Source organism: Vipera berus (genome assembly GCF_964194415.1).
Source record: "Vipera berus genome assembly, chromosome: 12".
In the NCBI taxonomy this organism is placed as follows: domain Eukaryota; kingdom Metazoa; phylum Chordata; class Lepidosauria; order Squamata; family Viperidae; genus Vipera; species Vipera berus.
Window position 1 is genome coordinate 9,455,542 of NC_138215.1, and position 18,794 is coordinate 9,474,335.

The following is an 18,794-nucleotide window of genomic DNA, read 5'->3' on the forward strand; positions in this document are numbered from 1 at the left end:
CTGTAAAAATCCTGTGAATGTGGGGGGCTCTGCTGTCTTGAAGCGCCACTGAAATGTTCACATTTGATGAAAAACTAAATTCAGAATGTCCTGATAATCCTTACTCATCTTAGATAGTATACATTAGAATCCAGTTTAGACTTGCCTCAATGGAGTCATTAACCAGAATACGAACACAAGCTGTTGCAATATATATACTTTGCAGAGAAGAGCAACAAAGATGATTAAGGGAGTGGAGGATAAAACGTATGAAGAATGGCTGCAGGAACGTGATATGTCCAATTTAACAAAAAGAAGGACTAGCGGGGACATGACAGCAGTGTTACAATATCTAAGGGGCTGCCATAAAAAAAAAGAGAGTGTCAACCTATCCTCCCAAGCGCCAGAAGGCAAAAAACAACGAATGGAAACTAACCAAGGAGAGAAGCAACCTAGAACTAAGGACGAATTTCCTGACAGTTAGAACAATCAGGGTTTAGTGTAGCAACGTTTCTAGCCTTTGGGATCTTGGAGACTGCTTCACAATCTTTAACTTCTGGAGTTAAGTTTGCCACCAACGTGATCAGAACCACATCTTTTTGCGAGTTTCTAACTCGGTACACCATTTGACATCCCCACAGATCGGGAGGGGAAGAGGCAGAAGTTCAAAACACAAGCGTGCAGACTGTGGTACTGCAAATCATCCAATATCAACGAAGGAGCAAAAGGTGCTCCTGTTTCTGAATCCTGTTTTCGGATTCCTTTTCAACTCCTGATCAGCCAGATGAAGATAAGAGTGTTGCACTAACCAGACAGACCGTTCATCTGACGAAACACGGTTCCTGCATTCTCTAAAACATTGCTTACGTAACAAGCATGTCCAGGTATCTATGCTTGGAGCCTCAAATCTTCTAAAAGAACCAAGCGGGCTTTAGGTTACCAAAACAATCTTAATTTGGAGATTTATCCTGCACTACATTCTAGCTGACACTGGACTTTTTTTAAAAAAAAAGAAAAACAACTTTGGTATACGGCAAGAGTGATGAACTCCAGGACTTTGCTATTTTCTCCAAAAAAACATCCATCTAGCTCTAATCTGTGCAAGCTATTCTATTCACGTCTGCCTCCAATGTCTCACACACCCAGTAGCAAGGCAAGAATCCAGAAGTTTTTGTTGACATTTATTTGGCTTATGGTCCCTAGCTGGACATCAGCTGAGTTTATGTCTCCAGCCAGTTCAGCAGAAGATGTGACTGTCTGCATGCTTCTTGAGCAATGCAAAGGAATTACTTTAAATTATGATGGAACTAGCAATAGACAATAGATCTATTCCACATGCCAATATTCACTGAAAGAGGCCACGTAGTGACTCAAAACTTTTTATCCTGGAAGTCAGCTCTCCACCCTTTGTTAAAATACCTGCAAAGAAGTGAAGCACCCTCTTCTTAGAACAGGCAACAGGCAACAGATAGGACCTCTATGATGGAAACTCATGTTTACTTAGCCTCTTTACAGAAAGTCCAAGAAAAGAGGAGAGTAATAAACATTTGCTGTGACTTCATAAATGTAATGAGGGGAACAAACAGAAATGGACCCCAAACCCACAGTAGGTATAAATTAAGATTAGATTACAACCTACCATAAAAGATTCTTGTGTTCTTGACTTTGGTCTTCGGTACAGGGACTGGAGATCATTGAAAGATGATGCTCTCCCATGAGAAATATAAAAATGTTGGAATGGTTTATGTAAAGGAAATGTTTTAGATACTTAAGTGAACTTGATCTTGAGAAAACTTTGAATGGATAAAAATGCTTTGATTAGATAACTGGATTTATTTAAATGGAACACTTAAAGATTAAACATATGCTTGAATATGGTTAAAAAGAAGAGACAAATTCTGGATAAAAATGTACATTTGTCTAAGAGGGATATGTATTTTAAGTAGTATACTATCTTCTTATTTCTTTTTTTTTTCTGATTCCTATTCTTTTTTTATATATATGAGAAATGCAAAAGTGTTGGGATGGCCTGTATGAGGAAAAAGACTTAAATACTTAAGTGTAATGAAAATCTTAAACCACTAAGAATGTTTTGAATATTGTGGGGAAAACAAATTTAAATAAGAATTTTAAACAGGATCTATGATAAGGCAATCAAGATGATCAGTTAGAAAAGAAGTTTTATATCAATGCAGTTATTATTTGCAGAAATATTAGAAAAAATGTCTATATTTAATTGTTATTTATCCAAATAATAATTGTATTAATTCAAAGATGGCAAAAGAGAACATTTTTGGAAGAACAGAACATCAAGCCAAGCTATTATGTGGACTATAGAATTATAGAAACTAATTGTTATTGTTTTTTTAAATATAAACTCAGACAAGATGACGTTTACCAAATATTAATGTGATTATGTAAAAATAATAAAACTTTTTTTTAAAAAAAGGAAAATGATGGTCTCAGCTGCCACAAATCTCCTCAAGGGCAGAAGAGAGATACTTCATTTGTGAAATAGAGATAGAGCAAATAGAAGCCAGCTGTTTCTACTTTTTTTCCTCCAAGAACTCCCAAAATTTCAATCTTCCTGTTGCCCACCGAAGAAGCAAGTCGAAAGGATATCCCTTTGCCAATGGAAGCCACTCTACCAAATGTTATTTAATGCAAAAAAAAAAAAAAATCACCTGGAGACTGTTCACCTGGAGAGAATGTCTTGGGGTTAATCTATACCGTACAAGGCGTAGAGCAAAAGAGGCGAAGGCCAAAGGACGTGAGGCAGAACCAGAAGAAGATGGAGAGACAACATCAAAGACATCCTATAACAGCATCGAATAAGAACGGTTGAAGTGCGGAAGTGCCAGAAATGCAAGAATCAGATTTTCGTATTTCCCTCGACACCTGAAGAGGAAGAGGAGGAAGAGGAAGAAGACATCTCAAAGAGAGGATCATCAAAGCCCAGACATTGAAAAGATGATCTTCTTTACCCAAAGTCGTCTCCAATGGATGCTGGTTGATGGAGGAGGAATGACTAGGCTTCAGCTCCCAGCAGAAGCTGCATTGATCTGGAGGGTTCTAGGAGTTGAAATATACCTAGATTGGTGAAGGCTGGTCCAGTGTTGTTTTCCCCCCCACTTTCCTCCCATGAGGTCGGTCCATCCTCTAACTTTTCTGAAACAGTTTGAGGTGGTCACTCTCTCTGCTGCCTACCTTTGAAGCTCTGAGAAAACCCTGCGTGACATTCCAGCATCCAGTGGGTAAATACAAAGACATTGGCCATTATTTGTGGTTGTACTCTGTGTGTACCTGTGTATATGATAGCAGTGTTCTAATATTTGGAACTCAATATCTGTCATTCAAAGAGCTTTCCATGGGCACCCTCTCAAAATGGTTTCCCGGGATGGATATTTTTTTAATCTATTCACAAAATGGGTGTTATGGGGGGGGTCCACACCTAATGATTAAACACCACTAGTTAGAACAGAAATTATCAATCTTCTGTTCTAACTATTGGTGTTTAATCATTAGGTGTGGACCCCCCCATAACACACATTTTGTGATTGGTCATAACCAATCATTTTAGGGGTGACATGATAGCAATGTTCCAATATCTAAGAGTCTGGCACAAAGATGAGGAGGTCAGCCTATTCTCCAAAGCATCTGAAGGCAAGACAAGAAGCAACGGATGGAAACTAATCAAGGAGAGAAGCAACTTAGAAGGATACATTTCCGCGAGTTAGAACAATTAATCAGTGGAATGACTTGCATCCAGAGGTTCTAGGTGCTCCAACACTGGAGGCTTTTAAGAAGAGATTGGACAACCATTGTTCTGAAATGGTATAGGGTTTCCTGCTTGAGCGGGGGGTTGGACTAGAAGACCTCCAAGGTCCCTTACAACTCTGTTATTCTGTTGTTCTATGATCCGTTGAGGCACTCTTCTGCTTTTTCAAATACACAGACTTTATGGGGGCTCAAGTTCCACAAAGAGGTGGCAAAGGCTGGGGCTAGGAGTTAAGAGACTCTAAGCAAGATGGAAGTGTCATTAAGGCTTTGTGTGGAAGCATCCTAAGTCTGATAGCTGAGTTTGCTTGTTCAATAACAAGATCCGTTTGAGATTCAATTGCCTAAAAGGCAGAATGCTCATTCTATTCCTCCCACAGGATATTAAGCCTTAGATACTGAACTTTCCGTGCTTGGCTGGATCTGAGGCAGCGTGGCTGGAAGGAAGTTTCAGCAGGAAGCAGGAGAACCCATTCAAGTCACAACAAGACAGAAATGTCCCAAGGCAGATGGCTGCAGCCTACAGACTGTTTAACGAGCTTCCGTCAAGGATGAATGGAATAAAAGCAAGTTTTTCTGCATTTCAATGCTAAAAATTTGCTTGGGGGCTCTCTCTGCAGTTACCCTGCCTATAGTGATCTTGCAAAAAATATGTAATGTCAATCTCTCCTTCTCCTAACATCTTTCTGAAGAGAAAGAGGAGGGGGAAGGGAGAGGAGAGGAGAAAAGAGAAAAGAGAAAAAAGAGAAAACAGAGGAGAGGAGAGGAGAGGAGAGGAGAGGAGAGGAGAGGAGAGGAGAGAAGAGAAGAGAAGAGAAGAGAAGAGAAGAGAAGAGAAGAGAATCCAGCTGATTTTTAGAAGGAGGTGACCAACCGAATAGGCACATTAAATGCCTGCACAGAGTCTTTGGTTGTTCTGCTTCTTGTCTGGCACAATCTCATCCCACAAATGCATACCTACATACTTTCCTTCATTTTTGAGCTCAGCTCAGTCATTATGTAACCTTCAAAGCTACTTTGGCAATGGAATTCCATTCCTTAAACAACCCATTCCAGGGAAGACACCTTGCCAAAACTCAAATGCAACCTGCCTGGTGTGTATCTTTCCTCTAGCACAGCTTCCAAAAAGGACAGCAGCTTTTGCAGAAACCGTGTTCGCCTCTAAGTTAAGGCAAGTTGAGCTCAGAATGTGCAGAGATTCTGGCAACTGGAGACAGGCAACGTCGATCGATCGTGGCAAACGTGTAGCCACAGAAGAGGGCATTCTACACATTTTGTGTAGACTCCCAAACACAAACATTGCCAAGGCAGATACATTGAGAACTTTGTGTATTACCTAGCCAATCTGTGGGCTGAGATGTGTGGTATTTTGCCTATGCTGATAGTGGGCAAATAAATCACATTGCTTAAAGAAGATTGGGTCATTACACAAGGCCAGAACATGAGATTGTTTAACTAATATCTAATAATGAAAACCATGATGCAGATTACAGATAATCCTCAACTTATCACTGATCACTTAGTGACTGTTTAAAGTTACGATGGACCCCCAAAATGGGACTGACAATCCAGATTTGAAGTTCTGATGTATACACACAGACACACACAAACACAACCCACACATATGACCGCAATTTGGGGCACTAAGCAGCTGGCTTGCATTTATAGCTGTTCGCAGTGCCCTACCCGGGTGACTGTGATATAGGCTGTTCTTATTGGAAACTGACATTTATTTCCAGTTTCCAGCAAAACCAGCCCCATAGAAAACAATGAGTTAGCTGAACAACTGCAGCATTCATTTAACGACCGCTGGAAAAAACATTGTAAAACCAGGTCTGGCCATGTGGTGACCCAGCTTATGACCACCACAACTGTGCTCAGAAATATAATGAAATGTTCAAACGATTAGCAGAGACTTCCTAAAATTCTTCATAGTAAGCTGGTTCTCATTTTTAAAGTTAGAGATATAATTCCCATCATCTACCATATCATGAGAGAACATAAATATGCTGTGCTCCAGCCATTGCAGATGTTGATTCCCTTTTGCTGAACTGTCCACTAAATGCCCCTCTTCGGCTTAGATACTTAGCATCCCTATTTGGAAGAACAGCCCACTGAGATCTGAATCACATATTGTCCTATTTCATCCTGGACTCTAATGCAAAAGTGCTACGTTTATAGTTAAGGCAGTTCAGCTAAGAACTTTTATAGCCCATTCATCTTGTAAAGGTTACGTATTTATCTGAATATTGATTATTTGCATGTGCCACATATGTATTTTATTACTGTATTTTTAAATTTATTTTATCCTAGAATTAGATCCTGTATTTTTGTTAATTTATATGATTGTAAGACTAATCATCTATCCATCCCTCTCTCTCTACCACTTCTCTATCTATCTATCTATCTATCTATCTATCTATCTATCTATCTATCATCTATCTATCTATCTATCTATCTATCTATCTATCTATCTATCTATCTACCTACCTACCTACCTATCATCTATGTCTATATCATCTGTATCTATCATCTATCTATCTCTATCATCTCTATCTGTCATCTATCTATCTATCTATCTATCTATCTATCTATCTATCTATCTATCTATCTATCTATCTATCTATCTATCTATCTATCTATCTATCTATCTATCTATGAATGAACCTTTATTGTCAAAGTACAACCATGTATACATTGAGATTGGCTGAGCCTCCCTTCATGCCCTCACCCCCAACTTACAGTGACACAAACCCTCCATCTTATTACACCATGTGAGCTAATTGCACAATGTACCGGCCTCGCAAGTCAATCATGCATAAAGTTTATAAAATTATTTCCCGTTCAAAAGGCTAACAGCCCATGGATAAAAGCTGTTCTTCAGCCTGTTGGTATGGCTGGTTATACTCCTATATCTATCTATCATCTATCTATCTATCTATCTATCTATCTATCTATCTATCTATCTATCTATCTATCTATCTATCTATCTATCTACCTACCTACCTACCTATCATCTATGTCTATATCATCTGTCTCTATCTATCATCTATCTATCTCTATCATCTCTATCTGTCATCTATCTATCTATCTATCTATCTATCTATCTATCTATCTATCTATCTATCTATCTATCTATCTATCTATCTATGAATGAACCTTTATTGTCAAAGTACAACCATGTATACATTGAGATTGGCTGAGCCTCCCTTCATGCCCCCACCCCCAACTTACAGTGACACAAACCCTCCATCTTATTACACCATGTGAGCTAATTGCACAATGTACCGGCCTCGCAAGTCAATCATGCATAAAGTTTATAAAATTATTTCCCGTTCAAAAGGCTAACAGCCCATGGATAAAAGCTGTTCTTCAGCCTGTTGGTATGGCTGGCTATACTCCTATATCTATCTATCTATCTATCTATCTATCTATCTATCTATCTATCTATCTATCTATCTATCTATCTATCATCTATCTATCTGTTGTGATTCAGGGCCAGCCTGTGGGTTCGGCAGTTGGGTCGGATGACTCAGAGGAGGAGGAGGAGGGGGGTGTTGAAGAGCTTGATGAGAGTCCTCAGCCAGGCCCCTCTCATCTGGTCACGACACAGACCCAGCTGTGTGAGCCTGACAGCGTGGATGAAGATGACCCACAGCTGGCCCTGTTCAAGGACGCCCGACGCAGGAGGCAGTCAATCAGGAGTAAACAGAGGAAGGCAATGGGGCTCCTCGGAAGGAGGCAGAGAGAAGCCACACCCTGAACTGTATTTAAGGGGGAATGCGTGGGAGGGCTGGTTTGCTGAAGGCAACCGCTTGAAAAGCTCCTGTTTCTTGTTTTGTGTCTTGTTCTATTTGTTTTTGTAGCAATAAATTTGGCAGGCGTAATTCCAGCCTCTTGCCTTCTTGTAAAAGGGGTTGTCCCTGCCTTTTCTGCAGGGCCGGTAGCAGGCTGGTACAGAACACTATCTATCATCTATCTTCTATGTATATATCATCCATCCATCCATCCACCCATCAATAATTCTGCACACCGATATGGCACATGATGATGGAATTCTTTTTCATTCTGTCCAAGCAGCTTCCCTATCCTCTTTCCATACTTTCTATGTGGGAGATTAATCTTTCTTCTAATACTTCTTCATCCAGGACTAATCTCTTCCTGTAGTTACTCTACTTTGTTTCACTTCTTTCCTTTTCTTTCATGAGCACTTTCCACCAAGATCCATTCTTGATACTACAAAGAACCATTCTACTCACAGACAGAATCTTTCGTCAGCAAGCTAATTGCCCCAAACTTTTATTGTAAACAATTAAATCACTCATGGGGATACTTTTGTTATGAATACGTACAAAAAGCTTTCGGCTGAAACCACGTCTTCGAAATGGACATCTTTCTGCTAACTAAACAATCACTGTTCTCAATCATTCTTGGATTGTCAAGTGGCGCAATCATTTCTTTTGTTTCTTGTCACATTCCCACCCATCCATTCATGTATGTTTCCTTTGGGTGACATTCATTCAGAATACTGTACAGTTCCCCACACCTCCCATTTATTCTCCAATTATTATCATTCACTCAAGTGTAACATACAATTAGCAACAACTTATGAATTTTTATTTTCATAAGCATCCACACCAGCCTAGATGACACCAGTTCATACTTGCTGGTATATATTTTAGGCACTTCATTTATAATTAAACTTCTACATAAGGATAACTCCAACTGCACATAATCAGAACACCTTCATTCAAATAGTATTCTTCTCTTAGTTTCAAAGACATACAACAGATCATTTATTCTTCTTATATTTTAACCATATGCCAGAGTTATTATCAGATGGACCATTAGATATCAAACATACTGACATTGGTCAACCTACACACAATATTTTGATTATGTTTGAGAAGATATTGATTAGGTTACCAGCATCCTTGTACCACAAATGGCACTCCATGCTAATGGTAAGGATAGTACTGTTCAAACAAGACACATTTTATCCGGTATGCCATTACTTCAACTAAATCCCGGTTTATTCCAGGAATGCTCATGCTGTAATATGAAAGCTACCGATAGTATTTCTAAACTATAAACAATTTTGGAAGCTAATATATTCGTGATCACATCTCACAGGAATACATGAACTATAACGATACACGCTTAGGATTCTTGCATTAAAGACATGCAATTTACATACACAGTTACTGTATACTCATGTCAAGCAGGAGAATTCACTGGAGAAAGCAATTATGTTTGGAAGAGTTAGTGGTAAAAGGAAACCAGGCCACCAAAAAACACCATTGCTGGACACCACCAAAGTGGATCCCAGCCAGAGCACAGAACATGTCAAAGAAGTAGTGCAAGATCAGAAGATGTGGAGAGACCTGGCACATAGAATCACCAAGAGTCGTCTTCTTCTTCTTCTTCTTCTTCTTCTTCTTCTTCTTCTTCTTCTTCTTCTTCTTCTTCTTCTTCTTCTTCTTCTTCTTCTTCTTCTTCTTCTTCCTTCTTCTTCTTCTTCTTCCTTCTTCTTCTTCTTCTTCTTCTTCTTCTTCTCCTCCTCCTCCTCCTCCTTCCTCCTCCTCCTCCTCCTCCTCCTCCTCCTCCTCCTCCTCCTCCTCCTCCTCCTCCAAACTGGATTGCAAACCCTTTTTGTATTAATTTCAATACAAATTAAAATTCAAAATTCTAATCTTCTCAAATCCAGCTCTTCCAACTATCTACATGAGCCAATCACAGAAGCACAGTTCAACCGATGCCCGGTTATGTAATAAATCCAATCCTGGCACTGGTCTCTAGATCTGTTTTGGATTGCTTCTTCTAGCAGACCTAATTTAACCAAGACAAGGAGATGTTCTTGCCAAAAAAAATCCCAACAGAGTCCCAAAGAGGAAGAAAAAACAAAATCCTTTCTATCATCCCCACTCTTGTTTTCACATTGAGATTGCACAAAGATAACATATCCCTTCCTTCCCTCCCCATAAAAAAAACAATAAAAAAACCCTTCACATTTTTTTTTCAAGGGTTCGAGGAACTATGAAATGAGATGCTGGCTCCTAAGCGGTTGCATGTGTCTTCCATCAAGATGGTTTTAGCACATGATTGGCTGAGCACATGGCTCATCTGTGGCTACATCTGGACTCAGGTAGACAGTTTGAATGCTTATCCCATGGAAATATGGTTTCCATTGGCTTTGTAGACAATAATGGTGTTGTGAGTCATTAGTTTCCACTCACAGAGCGAGGGTTTAGGGCAGCTCCAATAAATACTGAAAACAGAGAATGTACGTCTCAACTTTTCCTTGCAGCCTCACCATGTCCTGTCTTCTTTGATTATCCTTCCCCATCCAAGATAAAATAATAATAATAATATATGACAAGCTATTTTTCACAGGAGCTAAAGCTGAATGGCTACAACTCCATATGTTCTGAGACCATAAAAGGACTTCTCATCTTACCAGAAGTATTCCAACATTGTTCTGACGTTACCAGGAAAAAAAGTTCCTAATTCAAAATGTACAATTTTATCCTCTTTGGGGCAATTAAAAAGAGTGAGTTTTGATGTCAAAACTCCTCTGATAAGGCTGGAACAACAAACAATGACTTCCAACACGATCAGAATTGCTTTAGGATCAGAACATTCCACCCTCACATTATGTTGGAGATCTCTCTTCATCGGACTTCTCCTTATGCAGCCCTCATTCTTCCTTCCCCGGTAATATCAGCATATATATTAGAAGACAGCGAGAGAATTTCTCAGCATTTAAATTCTGTACAAGAATCACAGCATGCCGTCACGCAACATGAGGACTAGGACTTTGCCATTGCAAAGAACCCACAAATGAAACACTTTTAAAGCTTTCTAAGGCCATCGCATGCTAATTCTTCAGTCTTTGGATATAAAATATTTATTGACCGCCATCTCATGAGCTCAGTATGGACAAAAGACTGTTGAAGTGCCAGTGGTGTCTCTTATCTCTTATGACAGTTCGGTCATCTCTAGCATCTAAATTGCTCGCAAGCACTCCGTAAATATTTATTTATTGAAAACATTTTAAAAAATGTGGAGGAAGCTTCTTGGATGAAAAGAGAAACACCTTCTTCTTCCTCAAGAGAAAAGGGGGGGGGGAAATACTCAGGCTTGTTGCCTTTTGAAAAAGCACCTTTGAGAATTCTCCATTATCAGGGAAAAGACCAATCTCCTCCCAGCAGCCCAAGAAGGTGTCAGAAAGAATTTTTTAAAAAAAAAAAAAAACGCCAACCAAATAGACATGAAAGACCTTGGTTCTAAAAAGAAAATAGTTCATCTACTGGGCCCAGGCAGTCCTTGACTTATAACGGATCATTTAGTAGCTGTTCAGAATTGGACAGCACTGAAAAAAGCGACTTATGACTGTTTTTCACATTTATGACCGTTGCAGCATCCCCATGGTCATGGGATGGAAATTTAGAGCCTTGGCAACCGGCTCATATTTATGACGGTTGCAGAGCCCCGGGATCACGTGATCCCCTTTTGCGACCTTCTAACAAGCAAAGTTAATGGGGAAGAAGCCAGATTCCCTTTACAACCATATTACTAGCTTAACAACTGCAGTGATTCCCTTAAGAAACGGTGGCCAGAAAGGTCGTAAAATGGGGCAAAACTCACTTAACAAATGTCTCACTTGGCAACAGAAATTTTGGGCTCAGCGGTAGTCATAAGTCGGGGACTACGTATAGCTTTGGAACGCCTTCATCCCCTTCATCTTAGGACTGTAAAGCATGCCAAAGACTATTTGCTGAGACTCATGCTTGAACCGAATTGCTTTTGGTTTTCAGCACCTGCAGAGATGCTGAGATGTATGATTTGTGCAAAACATCAGACACAGCTACGAGAGATTGCTAGCAGAGCTGCACGCGCCCCCTGCTACACCCCGCTTTGCAGCTCCAGCTGCACAGAAAAAACAACGAATGTGAACATTCAAATGGGCTACATCCATTTTTCATCTGTGGAGCAATTAGTAACTCTTATGGTTTCCATGTTTAGTCAGACAAACTCTTTACATACCGTATTTACTGAAAATGATTGTCTGGGACACCACACACCCTCTTCACACCCTAACCCTAACCCTTGTTACCTTCTGGGAGGAGGGGGCTCCGTGGTATCCGAAGCAGAACATCCAGATTCAGTCACAGTTTTGTTCCATACAGTATTAACCTTGTGAACGCTCAAGCTTCTCCTTCCGTTATGTATTCAGGTTGGACAGTGATTAATATTTATATGTTACTTACATGTAAGAGTGTAGGTCTGTACATATGTTGTATATAGTATGTTTAAATGTGAGAGCAAGCAACTAAATTTCATTTTTAATGTATGCCATTATCTATCTATATACATATACATATATATACATATGTTAAGTGTTTGTTAAGTATTTAGAATACCTTGCTAGGCCCCAAACACAGGGCAAATCTTATTTCCTGTTTCAGCCTAACCCAAGGCCATCAACAGGCTGTAGTCACACAGTGACAGTTCATATTTGTGTAAATTTTTTTGGATTGCTAACAAAGAATTAAAGGGAGACTGATATAGCTATTTCAAACTTATTTGTTCTCATCAGTCAGCCACACCCTTCTGAGATTCGAACCTGGGCTGATTGCACATTAGGCAATTGTTCTAACCCCTTAGGCCACAGGCTCTTTCTCGCTTTGTTAGCTGAGAAACAAGGGAGATATGTATTAAGTGTTTGTTAAGTATTTAGAACACCTTGCTAGGCCCTAAACACGGGGCAAATCTTATTTCCTGTTTCAGCCTAATCCAAGGCCATCAACAGGCTGTAGTCACACAGTGACAGCTCATATTTGTGTGTATGTGTATGTGTATGTGTATGTATATGTATATAGCATGTATATATGTGTGTTCTGTATGTGTATGGGTAGATATATACTTTCTTTTGAGAGCAGGCAACAGAATTTCATTTTTAATGTGGGCCAGTGTGCACACAGTGAAAAATGACAATAAAGGTTATCTTGTCCTTATCTTAAAAGGAAGACAACCATGATCATGAATACAAGGGTTCCATTCCCAAAAAAGAATTAGGAAAAAAAATCTTTCTTCTTTATTGCAATTCTCCGCCCATGTAAGACAACCACACCATGTCAAAGGTAAATTATCTGAAGGGGGAAAAATAATTAGTTTTCCTGACTGGCAAGTACAGTAAAACAATGCATTGTACATGAAATCCATCTGTAGGTTTACTTACCTACTGTGTCACAGGGCTCATCCTTATGGACACAAAAATCTGTCCTGAAAATAATAAATCATGATTAGGAACATTCCTTAAATTATGAGATGTGGGTTGCGTAAATGGACACATGTTTCAGAGTTGTCTATCACCTACAAGCTTCTAATGTACGCGATTGTACTAGGGGCAGGTATATTCCTCTTCATTCATTTTCTTTTCATGCTTCATTTTACAGATAGTCCTTGACTTACAACTATGATAGGAATGTTCATCGCTAAGCAAGGTAGTCATACAGTGAGTCGTGCCTGATTTTATGGAGAAGGAATGGCAGGATCTGGGGTGGAGGTGGGAGTGAAAAGAGGAACCAGCCTAGAATCCCTAGGTAGCCACAAATGAAATAGGTCCAATTCCCCTTGAGTGATGTTGACCCTCATCTAACTCTAACCAGGTGGTGGGCAGTAGTTGAAAAGATTCCTGCACGCAGGCTTTTAGCAATAAATCAGCTTAATTGATCCTTCAAGGGTGGATCTGGTCTTTCACACCTGGCATTTTATGATCCTTTTTGCTCTGGTCATTAAGTGAATCACCATAGTCCCTTCCTTCCTTCCTTCCTTCCTTCCTTCCTTCCTTCCTTCCTTCCTTCTTTCTTTCTTTCTCTTTCTTTCTTTCTTTCTTTCTTTCTTTCTTTCTTTCTTTCTTTCTTTCTTTCTTTCTTTCTTTCTTTCTTTCTTTCTTTCTTTTTCCCCTCACCCTATTGTTCCCAAATTTCAGTCATCTCAAGGTTTCTCTTGACAATTTCTCTTGACAGTGAGAACAGTCAACCAATGGAACAGAAGTTGCCTCCATAAGTTGTGAGAGTTTCATCACCGGAAGCTTTCAAGAAGAGACTGGGCTGTCATCTGTCAGAAATGATGTAGGGTCTCCTGTTTGGGCAGGGGTCGGGATGACCTACAAGGTGCCTTCCAACTTTGTAATTCTAATTCTTTCAAGTTGGCCATCAAGAACGATTTATTTCAGGCAGATGTAGGACAACACTCTAGCTTTCTACGATGGAAACAGAGAAATCTCGAGCTGTTTTATGGCACTTCAAAGCTTGCAGTGCAAAGATAGCCAATGGGCAATCAATGGCATTCTCCTCTTGACTCAGCTGGCACCATCATCCTTGCAGACGTTGCCAGACTCAGCTTAACAAGGCTTATTGAAGGACTACGTTATATTGTTATATAAACGGGTAAATCAAACAGATGTTTTTATAGGGCACTTTGAGTACAGGGACGGGAGGGTGCAGCTGAAAAAGCTTCTCTCTCAAAAGGGGATTTCTAGCTTAGCAAATGAAAACACAGCATCTCTGTCTCTTGCATTCTGGAGGACCATGGATGACAAGAGTCTGGTAGTTCCAGGTAATTCCCCGGATTCAAATTCCTTTTTCTAATGCCAAGGCTCCCTACAATAAAATAGTGCAAAAGCAATAGCTGTTCATGACTGGAGGAAGCCCAAATCATCTCTCAGTGCCAAGGGCCCATCTGGGAGTTATTAAAATAGCAGCCGGAAAGGAAGTTTAATGCTGGCAACTGAAAACCAATCAATGTTTTCCTTAAGGTACAGAAACTGAGGTTGTCCCCTTTCTAGTCTCACCTCAAGTAAAATTAATAATAATAATAATAATAATAATAATAATAATAATAATAATACGATAATAATTCCAGAAACAAGGGTATAATTTTTATAGATACCTTTCAGAAGGCCCTTATCTTACATTATGATCTTACAACTAATTATAATGTATTTTGTGTCAATTGTTCCTTTGCTCTATGTACTTGCTTAGTAATAAAGGTAAAGGTAAAGGTTCCCCCGCACATGCGTGCTAGTTGTTTCCGACTCTAGGGGCCGGTGCTCATCTCCGTTTCAAAGCCGAAGAACCAGCGCTTGTCCGAGGACGTCTCCGTGGTCATGTGGCTGGCATGACTAGACGCCAAAGGCGCACGGAACGCTGTTACCTTCCCACCGTAGTGGTCCCTATTTTTCTACTTGTATTTTTACATGCTTTCGAACTGCTAGGTTGGCAGAAGCTGGGACGAGTAACAGGCGCTCACTCTGTTACGCGGCACTCGGGATTTGACCCGCCAAACTGCTGACCTTCTGATCGACAAGCTCAGCGTCCTAACCCACTGAGCCACCGCGTCCCTTATTGCTTAGTAATAGATACCTAATATATAAATGATTATACTATTAAGAGCCCTGCTGGCACAGTGGTTAGAATGCAGAATTGCAGGCAAACTTTGCCCACAGCCTGGAGTTTGATCCTGACGGGGCTCAAGGTTGACTCAGCCTTCCATCCTTCTGAGGTCAGTAAAATGAGGACCCAGATTGTTGGGGGCAATAGGATGACCTTATAAACTGCTTAGAGAGGGCTGTAAAGCAGTGTGATGCAATTGCCCTGTTCACTGCCCTGAGTCCTTCGGGAGAAGGGCGGTATACAAATTTAATAAATAAATAAATAAATAAATATAAGTCTTAAGTGCTATTGCTATTAACCAAAGTACTATATAAAGGTTTCACTATGGTTATGAGGGAGCATCACATCAACTCTCAGAAGTGGTGGATGCTCCATCACTGAAGGCTTTTTAGAAGAGACTGGACAGCCATTTGTCTGAAATGGTATAAGCTCTTCTGCTCGAGCAGGGGGTTGGACTAGAAGACCTCCAAGGTCCCTTGCCACTCTGTTGTTCTATGTTCTATTTTGCTAAGCCACCATGTAGCTGTGAGGTTTTTGTCTCGTTGATTGTATGACCCAAGCGATATTTGCTATTCTAGACTTAAGGAAGCCTTTATGAGTTGCAACCAACAGGCAAAAAGAAAGTTTTCCAAGGTGAACAGAACTTGGCTTCCTTTTTGCTGAAAAGAATGCTCCGTGCAGAAAAAAAGAGGTGTTTTTAGAGGTCAATCGTAAAATGTCTGGTTCTAGTTACAGGCGGAGAGGGAAAAAAATCGAATGTTGAAGATCCAGCTCTTGTTTCCCCCCCCCCCCTTGGCTTAGCCATTCCATGCTGGACACAGCCCTGTTTCTGCATCCTTTGCCACTGGTCCACATCTGTACAATTTGGGGATCATCCAGACACAACACACACACATACACACACACACACACACACACACACACACACAGAGAGAGAGCGAGAGAGAGAGAGAGACACCACACATACTGAAAGACAGCACTTGATCGAAAAAGCACAAATGCCGCGATTTCTGTGCCCCAGGAACCAAAGCAGCGGAGCCAGGAGTTTGTTCAACTGACAATTGTTCCCGATCGTCCCTCCTTTAACAGAGGGAAGTTGAAAAGGGATAGGGGAAAATGAGGATATACAGGAAGGGAAGGGTTGTGAGAATCCAGGGCCAGCTTATTTTGCACAGTGGATGTGGTTTTATTGAAGCTTGGTCTCTGTACGCTGCCTAATTCTATCACAATACAAACTAATCTTTTCATTTATCCAGCACAGTTCCTTCCAGGACTGTTATGACTGGCATCTCCCTCTGTAAATCCACCCTATTTGAACAGCATTCTGTCACTTTTCCCTGCTTGACCAGCTCTAACACATGTGGAATTTCATTAGATGTTTCAGTCCTGGGTGGGGAGGCTGGGTGTGTGTGGGGGGGTGGAATTCAGAAAATCCAATCCCATTTTTGCTCCAATATTTCGAACACAGGTAGTCCTCAACTAACGATCACAATGGACCCCAAAATTTCTGTTGTTTAGCCAGACATTTGTTAAGTGAATTTTGCCCCATGTTACAACCTTCTTTTTGCCACTGTTGGTAAGTGAATCACCACAGTTGTTAAGTTAGCGACACGGTTGTTAAGTGAATCTGGCTTCCCCATTGTGTTTGCTTGTCAGAAGGTTGGGAAAGAGGATCACTGCAACCGTCGTAAGTGCATGCCAGTTGCCAAGCCTCTGCATTTTGATCATCTGACCAAAGGGATGCTGCAATGGTTGTGTGAAAAAAGGTCAAAAGTCACTTTTTTCAGTGTTGTTGTAACTGCAAAGGGTCACTAACTGAATTGCTGTAAGTCGAGGACTACCTGTACAATACGTTAGCTCTTTAATAAGTTGAATATTTATCAAATTGCTCTACTCTGTTATGTGATAAGTGCTCTAAGGGCTCCTATTTTAAAATGCTTCCCCAATGGGTTTGACAAATCAACTCCGTGTGTATAAGAACTCTATGGCAAAGATTTCAGCGTACTTGAAAGACCATTCGCAACAGAGATATATTGTGGAGTGGAAGAAATGGATTGATTATATTCAGAATAAATATGGGACTAAAAAGTTTCATTTAGCATTTGAATAAGTATTGATGTGATATTTATATTGCTTGTAGTTATTTTATAAGAGTTAAAGTGCGATAGATTTAATAGCTTATTGTTGTTTGCATAAGGTAGATTATGATTGTATTTTTATACCCTGTATTTAGCTCTGGGAAGTCGGGGAGGGGGGAGGGGGAAGGGAGGGGTTTTGTTTTGTTAAAAAAATGTATTGTAAAACTTTTCAATAAAAAAAGAACTCTATGTTCTTATACACCTTGACATTCAGAGTTAAACTTTGAGTTTAACAGAATCTGGGTCCTACTATTGATATTACTCTCATCGCAGAACTTCAACCAATTCCACAGACTAAGCGGACACGTGATTTTCTTTAAGGTGAAGGGAGCCTTTTTCATCTGCAAGGCATATAATTTGTGCTGCTGATTGGGTGATGCTTTTTAACTTGGGTTTTTCTTATGAATCTCACATAGCATGTTGCACTTTAATCTATTTTAACTGAAACATTCCAGGATCCAATCTGAGTCGGTCACCAGGACCAAACCTGTATTCTTCCGAGCTTTTGGGCTCATGCTGGAACCCATCCTCAGGGATCTTGAATATTCTGGAGAGAGAAAGAAGTTCCCCAAGGATGGGCTCCAGCATGAGCCCAAAAGCTAGAACAGAATTCAGAACAGAACAGAACAGAACAGAACAGAACAGAATAGAATAGAATAGAATAGAATAGAATAGGACAGATTGTAGAATAGAATAGAATAGAATAGAATAGAATAGAATAGAATAGAATAGAATAGAATAGAATAGAATAGAATAGAATAGAATAGAATAGAATAGAATAGGACAGATTGTAGAATAGAATAGAATAGAATAGAATAGAATAGAATAGAATAGAATAGAATAGAATAGAATAGAATAGAATAGAATAGAATAGAATAGGACAGATTGTAGAATAGAATAGAATAGAATAGGACAGATTGTAGAATAGAATAGAATAGAATAGAATAGAATAGAATAGAATAGAATAGAATAGAATAGAATAGAATAGAATAGAATAGAATAGAATAGGACAGATTGTAGAATAGAATAGAATAGAATAGAATAGAATAGAATAGAATAGAATAGAATAGAATAGAATAGAATAGAATAGAATAGAATAGAATAGAATAGAATAGAATAGAATAGAATAGGAATAGAATAGGACAGATTGTAGAATAGAATAGAATAGAATAGAATAGAATAGAATAGAATAGAATAGAATAGAATAGAATAGAATAGAATAGAATAGGAATAGAATAGGACAGATTGTAGAATAGAATAGAATAGAATAGAATAGAATAGAATAGAATAGAATAGAATAGAATAGAATAGAATAGAATAGAATAGAATAGGAATAGGAATAGAATAGGACAGATTGTAGAATAGAATAGAATAGAATAGAATAGAATAGAATAGAATAGAATACAATAGAATAGAATAGAATAGAATAGAATAGAATAGA

General features: G+C 39.5%; 1 protein-coding gene across 1 annotated transcript in view; it reads right to left on the bottom strand.

Annotated features, from left to right (window-relative positions):
- The window catches only part of ADAMTS17 (ADAM metallopeptidase with thrombospondin type 1 motif 17), a gene marked incomplete at both ends in the record, with an annotated part of 126,112 nt that overhangs the window by 65,255 nt on the left and 42,063 nt on the right, over positions 1 to 18,794 (bottom strand). The window contains one exon of the mRNA XM_081337520.1: positions 12,998 to 13,041. Coding sequence (XP_081193646.1) covers positions 12,998 to 13,041 — 44 coding nt within the window. The remainder of the gene's footprint in view (positions 1 to 12,997; positions 13,042 to 18,794) is intronic.